This window comes from Martes martes, assembly GCF_963455335.1.
Source record: "Martes martes genome assembly, chromosome: 11".
Taxonomy (NCBI): Eukaryota; Metazoa; Chordata; class Mammalia; order Carnivora; family Mustelidae; genus Martes; species Martes martes.
In genome coordinates, this window is record NC_137899.1 from 102,300,367 (window position 1) to 102,308,335 (window position 7,969).

Here is a 7,969-nt window from a genome sequence, read left to right on the forward strand (position 1 = left end):
CCCAGCCCACCCCCCCCGTCCCAGAAACGAGATGCGCGATGGGGAAGGAAAGGGACTTTAATGACAAACCAAAATATAGAGAGCCAAAGTGCAAATTGTCCGCCCCCCTATCGGGAGGGTCATCCTGAGCCCCATGTGCACGCCCCTCACCCCCCTTCAGGCCCCCAGCGGAGGCCCAAGGCCTGGAGCTTCTGCCTCAGGTAGCTCTTGAGCTGGGGCAGGCCTCTCTGTGACTCCAGTTCCTCGAAGGGTAGCTGCAGGGGAGGGGAGCAGCGGGTTACCCACGTGGTCTGTGGGCTGGGCAGAGGGGCGGCAGGATGGTGGGGAGTCTCTCACCGGCAGGAGCTGGTAGCCCAGCAGGCCCAGGTGCCGCTCCCGTAGGGCCCGGGAGCCCAGCAGCACTCGGCCATCGCGGCAGAAATGCCAACGTTCCCGCAGCATGAGCACCACCCTGGAGGGGGTGGACGGAGGCTCAGGGGGGTGTCCACAGAGGCAGGGAGGCTCCCCCGCCCTCTTCCCTTACCTCTGGGCAGGGTCGTGAGTCGTGGACTGGGAGGCAGCCTGGCCCTGGGCACAGGACCTGGGAGGGTAGGGTAGGAAGGGGTCCTGGGTCCTCACGGGAAGCACAGCACCAGAGCTGCTGACACACAGCAGGAAGTCTGGAGGGGGGAGAGAAAGGGCCACTGGCTTCCAGCCAAGGCTCTGTATCCCCGCCAGCCACCTGCCCGCGGGAATTCACCTGTGCAGTAGCCTGGAGGCACGGTCAGGTCCTGTCGGTACTTCTCTTCCCCTAGCAGCTGGCGCAGCCCCTCTGCCACTATATCCTTGTGACTGAGTCGGGTCAGGGAGCGAATACCAATAGGGAAAAGCTCAGGAGGCTGGACCCTGGGCAAATGCTTTTGATGTCCCAAGCCACCCCGCGCCCTTTTTTCTTCCTGAGTGTCAGCGCGGGACAGTTCAGCGTCCCCCTGGCTCTTCTACTCTGTGCTTCCTACAGGCTGCTCCCCTCCCCTCCCCCCTGCTGCCCCATCCACCTGTACTTGCAGCGGGCACGGTCAGTGATGAGTGGCTGGGGGAAGATGGGCACTTGCTGCCTTCGGGGAAGGCGGGGACCCCGGTATCCCGGAAGCTCCAGCTCCACGGCCGTGTCTAGCAGGGAGAGGTAGCGCCGCACAATCAGGGCGTGAGGGGTGCCTGTGGGAAAGCAGGACTGAGGCTCGCGGGGTGGCAGACTCCCACCCCCAGTTACCCCTGCCCACTGGCCGCCAGGGACCCAGCCAGCCCTCCCGTCTGCGCACCGCTGACGTGGTTGATGAAACTTGGGGAAAAGACAAAGTGCAGGGCCCTGAGGGGCAGGCACCGCAGCTGGCACAGTGACATCAAGATGTTGACAGTAGCCAGGGGAGCGACCCCTGCTTCCCGAGCCAGGATCCTCTCAAGGCAGGGCATAAACTGCTGTTCCAGGGGCAAGTAATTCAGCCGCCCAAAGGGCAGGACCAACTTCTGCACCACCTGCGCAGGAAGGAGGAAGGAGGAAGAGCAGCCCTTCACCCAGCACGAAACAGTTCTCCAAGATCCTTCACTAGCTGAACCTCAGGGAGGCTTGGCCTGCGAGCTCCTAACGCCTGTGTAAAGGCAGAACAATCCCTCTACCCCGACGTACACACCAGAAGTTCGACAGCATAACCAGTGTCTTGAGCCCCATGGGATTAATCAAACCAATGGAGACATCGCTGTGGGGTCTGGCCCCGAAGGCTTAGAGGAGTGGGCTCGACGAAGCTAAGACAGTGCCGAGTGCGGAGAACTGCAGAGAACCAGGCATACACGCTGGGTGGGTGGACAAGCCAGGTGGGGGTGACCGAAGATGAAACCCCGGGGTGGAGGGAGGGAACAGAGCGGAGAGCCTGGCTGGTTGTCCACTGCAGGAGGCAGCCAGTCACGCTGAACAGGGGGCCGGGCCCGACACTGAGGAGGGCTGGGAGAGGAGCATGGCAGGGTGGGAGGTAATCCCACCTTGCTGCTGAGCTGGGCTTCCTGGACCACCAGGAAGTGGGCAATGGCTTCCAGAAGCTGGGGCTCCCGCAACCGGTGCCGGGCCAGGTGCTGGGCCAGGAGCACCATCACGTTGGGAGTCAGTTCCTCTGGCCTGGCCTCTGTGAAGAACAGCCCGTCATGCTGGACCCACAGGCCAGTGCTCGACTACATCCACTCAGCCCAGACACCACCACCTACCGCCTCCTGTCTTCAGCCCCTCCCGCCACCTGCCCTCAGTCCCCTCCAGCACCTGCCAGGCTGCGGATGAGATGCTGCCGGGGACGCCTCAGGAGACGAGGGCAGCTCAGAGCAGCTTCCAATCTTTGCCCGCCGCACAGGTCGGGTTGCAGAGTGGGAGGTGGCTTCGGAGGGAGGCGGAACCTTCTCTCCTGCTCCAGGGCACACATCAGGGGCCCATCTGACGGGAAGCCTGAGAGGGAGAGGGTCAGAGGAGGCAGCCCTGGTAACGGGGTGCTGCTCTGTTCCAGTCATGGGGTTCAGTTGCTGGATTCCCAACCTTTCGGGTCTCCGTGTTCTGGATGGAAGGGTTGCTACAGTGTGAGCAGAAGCACTGGAGAAACGTGAAATAGCACGTGACTGTGAAGTCTCACAACAGTTTGTGGGGAAAGACCTTACACCAACACGGCAGTAAGCTCTCATCGCACGCCAACGGTGACAAACAGTGGTGGCTTTCTAGAGCACTGCGTTGGAAGGAATCAGGGCTGGCACCCCTAGCTAAGCTGGAACGAATGCTGCTGGACTCCTGCTGTCTGCTGTGGATACGGGGGAGCAGCACCGAGCCTGCCCGGCCATGCGCCATTCCTGGCAAAGCCCAAGAGGTGAATGCTGTCAGTGATCTTGGGTCTTCTATGGTCTTTCTCTATTCTTCCGTTAACACCCACCCCCCAGACGCCCTCCTCACCAAGTAAGACTGCAAGGTGCAGACACACGTGGACGGTGTGAGGATCAAAGGAGGGGCAGTTTCGGATGATGAGTTGACTCAAGTCCTGCAGTGTGGCCTGCTCCACGGGAGGGGGCCGTGGCTGGGACCCCAAGAGCTGACCCAGACGACGAAGTGCCACAGGGTAGTGATGGGCGCGCACCTTGGTGGGGTTCTGGCCCAGCCAACGCAGCAGCTCCCCAGGGCTCCTCGCCTGTTCCAGAAGCCGCTGTAGCCCCTGCACAGGGCCTGCATGGAGGCCTCCTCCAGGAGGCCGGTCCCCCCACTTGCTGGGCCCCAGACAGCAGGGCTGTACTGGCGGGAGCAGCAGCAGGCCAGACAGCCGAGCAGCAGAGGCCTGGGCAGAGAGCAGGACTCGAAGCATGGAGTTGGGTGGAGACCCTGAGGGGCAGCCCAGAAAAGGGGGTGAGGTTTTCTCCAAAGAGGAGAAAAACCGGCTATCTACTGACCTCACTGCCCATTCAGGGGGCCCTGGGGTCAGAGCAACCCACTCATGTTCACCCTTCCATGTGGCTGCTCTCGTCTTCTTCCCCACCCCGCCCCTCTCTGCCTCCTTCCATCCTTTGAAACAGCACCTTCGGTGTACTCAGCACAGGGATATTTACAAAGCAAGTCCACATGCACTACGTATCTCCTCTGATGCTCTCCATACACGCCTCCGAGGTGGCAGGCAGGGCTGGCACTACCTCGATTTCACAGGTGGAGAAACCAAGGCCCAGAGAGGAAAAGGGGTTAAGCCCGAGGTCACGGATCGGGTTAGTGGTCGTGCCCAGCCTGGAGCCCAGCTTGCCCCGTCGATACGCCCTCCCGACCACCTCCCCCTCCCGCAGGAGGCGGCAGCGGCAAGGAGGGTGGAACGCGGGCTCGGCAGCCGGGCGGTCCTGGGTTCCATGCTGGGCGCTCCCACTTACCAGCTGCATGACCTTGGACAAGTGGCTTCGTCTCTCTGCCCAAGCCTCCTCGCCCGTGAAACGAGAACGCAGCGCCCACCTCGCAGGGCGCCCGTGGAGCCCGAGCGCGCAGCTTTGCAATGGCGCGGAGTCGGTGGTGTCAGGGGCCCCCACACCCACCCCGGCCCGGCAACGCCAGGAGACCGCGGTCACGGTCGCCAACACCAACTCCCGCGGCCCTCCCGCAGCCCGCCCCGTAGGCGCCACCCCTACATGGCTCCCCAGGCCCCGCGCAGGTCGCTCCCTCAGTCGGTCTCGGGGCCCGGGAGCCGGGCTCCCCCCGCGGCCTCCTCATCGGCAGGCCACCGAGTCCGCCATCTTCCCAGCAACCCCCGGACCGCGGTCCGGACGCCAATCGCGGCTCAGCCCCCGACCAGCACAGACGTGGCTCCCGTCAGGCCCCGCGCGCCCCTGCGTCGCACGCTCCGCCCCCCACTTCCGGGAAGCTGCGCGCGCCGAGCCGGGGCGGGGCGGGGCGGGGCGGTGCCGGAGGCGGAGGGCGGAGCCAAAGGGCCAGGTCGCTGAGGCAGGAGCGAAGGGAGAGCGGAAGCCGGCGGCGGGTGGTGTGATGTTGGGATCCCCGGGGAGGGCCCAGTCTGCGTCCTTCACGCCTTTCCTCCCAGAGGGCAAGGGGTCCCTGTTCAACACCCCCCACGGGGCCACACACCCGGACACACACCACGAGTGAAAACTTCACAGTCATTTAATCTGCACATGTTCCACACAATCCCTCTGCCCCTCCCAGCTCCCCTTCCCCAGCGCCCCGCAGTCCTTAGGTCCTCAAATCAGCCCAAGGAGCTATTAGGGACTAGAGGTGGCTGGGTCCTCGGGCAGAATTCTAAGAAGGACCCAGGGGTGTAGCCCGGCTCTGCCCGGGGCCAAGGCAGTGACAGCAGCTGCCTGACCCAGAGGAGCTGACTGTCAGCGGGGGCCGAGGGCCAGCAGCCCCAGCAGGTGGCCCAGAGGCATGGAGGTCACAAGGGGGGACGTCAACCGACCCCCGGAGCGCTCTGCTGCGCAGGGCTGGGCTCCAGGGTAGCGGGAAGAGGCAGGCCGGAGAGGTGGGCCTGGGTAGACAACAGCGCCCACTGTGTCGTGGGGAGCAAGGTCCAGAGGGGCCAGCAATGCTTCCGAGAGCCCGTGGAGGCACTACGGGCGGTACATGGCAAAGGCCAGGAGACTGAGGAGCAGGGTGAAGCCCGCCAGACCCAGAGTGGCGGTCAGGGGGAAGAAGGGCCGGTACTGGATCTGGCAGTACCAGAGGAGCAACAGAAGCAGCAGCAGCAGGGGCAGCAGCAGGCTGCCGATTTCCAGCCCGGAGGGGCCTGGCTCTGACCCCGGTGGGCAAGGGGGGTGTGGGGGACCGACGCGTGTGGACACGTGGCAGTGGAGAACGCAGTTGGGCGGGAGGTGAAGGCTGCCCAGGGTCTGGGTGTCGTCTCCTAGCAGCTGCCCTTGGTAGATGAGTCGCACCTGCTGTTCCCGGCCGGGAAACTGGGTCCTGAGGAGAGAGGGACCTGGGTAAGAGAGCAGGCCTCAGGCAGTCCTGGTCCCTTGCCCAGACCAACACTCCCACCCCTCACCTTTGCCTCCACCCAGCACTCAGGTGGTGGCCTCTAAGGGGGTCCCCTCCTGTTATAAGGGGAATGATAGTGTGTGACGTGGGGACCTCAGTTCCTTCGTCTGCAGAAGGAGGGGGAAGTCTCAGATCTCTCTGATGGCCCTTCTGGGTCTGTAATGACTCCCACCCCAATGTTTAGAATTTCTTTCCTGTCCTCATCCCAGCTTACCTTTTCAGGGAGCCAATGGTATCGTGGGGCCAGGCCCTGGCCACCTGCTCTGAATCGTTGAGGAATTTCAGCCGCAGCACTAGGGGCTCCTGAGGGGAGTCCGGCGATGGCGACGTCGCTGAGAGCCCAACGCCAGGCTCTGGCTGTGCAGCCTGACCTCTGTGTCTCAGGCTGGGGGTCTCGGCTCCTGGGGCCTCCCCTCTGATGCTGCCGGTGACCGCCATGGCTTCACTGGGCTGTGCTGCTGCTGGAGTCCCTGACGGCTGGGGCAGTGGGTCGGTACCCTCCGCGGTGTGTGTTGAGACCCAGGCGAGAGCCAGCACCAGAAGGCAGGCAAGCACCGCGAAAAGGACGGTCACCTCATCACCCACCCCTTCAATCAAGGCCATGGCACCTGCCTTGCCTGCCACCTTACTGAGCTGGAGAGGTACAAAGAACCCATGAGGGGCTGGCTCGCTGGCCAGCTTAACTCCAACAGGCTCCTGCCCCCACCCCACCAAACTCTCCCAGTCCTTATTGCTCTGCCCCATTACCCACACTCCACCCTAGGGCACATACCGTTCTGAAACCCGGTTGTCCCAAAGTTCCCTCCAGTGCCCCCTCCCATAACCAGATCCCAAGTCCTACCTTTTTGTAACCCGAGTTCTAGGTCCTAACCATCTCCCCCATTCATTCAAACCCTAACCCGAAGTAAGGGCCATGATCTTCTAAGCAACTTCTCCCCTAAATTCAACTCTCAGTAAACTTCACCCCAAAGCTTACCTAATGTTCCATCTACTATCCCAAAGTTCACCTTCTCCTTCGTCTATTTCACCCCAAAGCTTATCTACTCCTCCATCATTAAAGTTTCTGCAAGGGGGAAGAAAATGGGGTTCTATGTCCCCCACCCCCACCCCCGTTACCATTTAACCAAACCGCACCCGCGGCAGGGGACTGCTTCCCAAGGCTTCCCCACACCATACGTCAATCTCCGCCCTTCGGCAATTCGGAGCGTCCGAGAGCTGCCATCCCCCCACCGGACTTGGCCCCTCGGGTCTACTCAAGTCCCACCCCGCGGCGGCCAGACTCGGCGCCTCCTCTGGAAGCCTCTCCAAACCCAGTCCGCAAGCGGACCCGAGATCCCGCCCGGGAATCCGAGACTTGGCCCTCCCCACCCCCAACTCTTCCATCACCCCTCCCATCTTCCCGCCCCCCGGAGCCACGGGAGGGCATCGGCAAACCCCGGGCGGGGCGAGCGAGCCAGCTGGGGCCCGGGGCGGTGGGGTGGGCGCGGTCACCGCGCGGGGACTCACCGCCCGGCTCCGCCAGCTCCATAGCGGACCCTCGGGCACTTCCGGGCGGGAGGCGCCGAGGTCGCGGACACCTGAAGGCACCCCCTTCTTCCCTGCCGCCGCCTCCCGGAGCATTGTGGGACTTGTAGTCCTGCGCGGTGCGCATTTCCCGCCCTCCGCCTTGCTGACCCACGTGCCGGGATCCGCAGACTAGTCCTGGTGACCGCAAGTCGTTGAGGGGCCGCGGGGGCGGGCTTAAGGGTTGTGCCATTCTCCTGAGGTCCAGGCAACAGCAAGACCCGCTACCTCCCCCGCTGGCATCCAGGGCATCTGTCACTCTAAAAACCGACGTCAGCGAGAACACGTCAGAGCACCCGTGTTTCCAGATGCAGGCTCTGGGGCGCTCAGGTGACCCCTACCGTGGTCTGTTCTTATGTCAGAGTGGACGCCAAAAGGCACTGTGGGCCCCTTAAATTGACTCTTTGGCTCAGAGCCCGGTACCCATGAGCTGTCCCATCAGGTTGGCTGAGGACATTCATCGCAGGGGCTGGCCACAGTAGCTTGGGCTGCCCTGTCTCCTTGGTCCCTTCCACCACACCGCCCCTGTAAGACTATGCGAGAAGCACAGACCTTGGAACCTGGCACAAATGCTGATCTCTTATCCCATGTTTATTAACTGTGTAACCTTGGGGGCACATGAAATCTCTTTGAATCGTAATTGCTTTGTTCCTAAAACATAGTTCATAAGGAAATTGTAAGGAAGAAATTAAGCGTTTTATTAAACAAGTATGAAAACTGTGTAAGGGAGCCATTACACACTAGGTATTTGTTTGCCTAGTATTACACGAGTACTTAGTTACCTAGTCTTACACCAATACTCTGGGCTTGGAAACTATATTCTTAGTGTGTTTCTGTGTAGAGGACTTGGATCCGCAGCCTGGCTTGGGCCAGCTAATTTCTATG

General features: G+C 62.3%; 2 protein-coding genes across 10 annotated transcripts; both read right to left on the minus strand.

Moving 5' to 3' along the window:
- Positions 1-39: 39 nt before the first annotated feature.
- FASTK (Fas activated serine/threonine kinase) lies at positions 40-4,379 on the minus strand. Of its 7 annotated transcripts, none has more exons than XM_080818476.1 (10): positions 4,159-4,379; positions 3,138-3,376; positions 2,285-2,464; positions 2,014-2,153; positions 1,299-1,512; positions 1,035-1,194; positions 740-831; positions 524-659; positions 337-451; positions 40-254 (listed from the first exon to the last, which is right to left on the minus strand). In XM_080818476.1, coding segments are annotated over exons 1-10 (1,386 nt in total). In that variant the 5' UTR covers positions 4,161-4,379; the 3' UTR covers positions 40-146. The 7 variants fall into 7 exon arrangements, with proteins under 7 accessions (XP_080674602.1, XP_080674598.1, XP_080674600.1 ...); XM_080818472.1 differs by having other exon boundaries at positions 2,957-3,376; positions 4,159-4,363; XM_080818474.1 differs by having other exon boundaries at positions 524-580; positions 2,957-3,376; positions 4,159-4,332.
- Positions 4,380-4,630: 251 nt separating this feature from the next.
- TMUB1 (transmembrane and ubiquitin like domain containing 1) lies at positions 4,631-7,141 on the minus strand (the record flags this gene model as incomplete). Of its 3 annotated transcripts, none has more annotated exons than XM_080819119.1 (4): positions 4,631-5,446; positions 5,736-6,154; positions 6,498-6,609; positions 7,028-7,124. In XM_080819119.1, the coding sequence occupies 2 exons, from the start codon at positions 6,122-6,124 to the stop codon at positions 5,095-5,097; spliced, it is 741 nt and encodes a 246-aa protein (XP_080675245.1). In that variant the 3' UTR covers positions 4,631-5,094. The 3 variants fall into 3 exon arrangements, with proteins under 3 accessions (XP_080675245.1, XP_080675244.1, XP_080675243.1); XM_080819118.1 differs by having other exon boundaries at positions 6,498-6,584; positions 7,028-7,121; XM_080819117.1 differs by lacking the exon at positions 6,498-6,609 and having other exon boundaries at positions 7,028-7,141.
- Positions 7,142-7,969: the final 828 nt, after the last annotated feature.

What these genes read in the sequence shown, in the direction of transcription:
- FASTK (XM_080818472.1), bottom strand. Translation starts at nt 4,240, where the DNA reads ATGAGGAGGCCGCGGGGGGAGCCCGGCTCCCGGGCCCCGAGACCGACT. An exon ending in GCCTCCAGGCTACTGCACAG is followed by an intron (nt 660 to 739) that starts GTGAATTCCCGC and finishes TCCCCCCTCCAG; the next exon opens with ACTTCCTGCTGTGTGTCAGC. An exon ending in ACTCACGACCCTGCCCAGAG is followed by an intron (nt 452 to 523) that starts GTAAGGGAAGAG and finishes CACCCCCTCCAG; the next exon opens with GGTGGTGCTCATGCTGCGGG.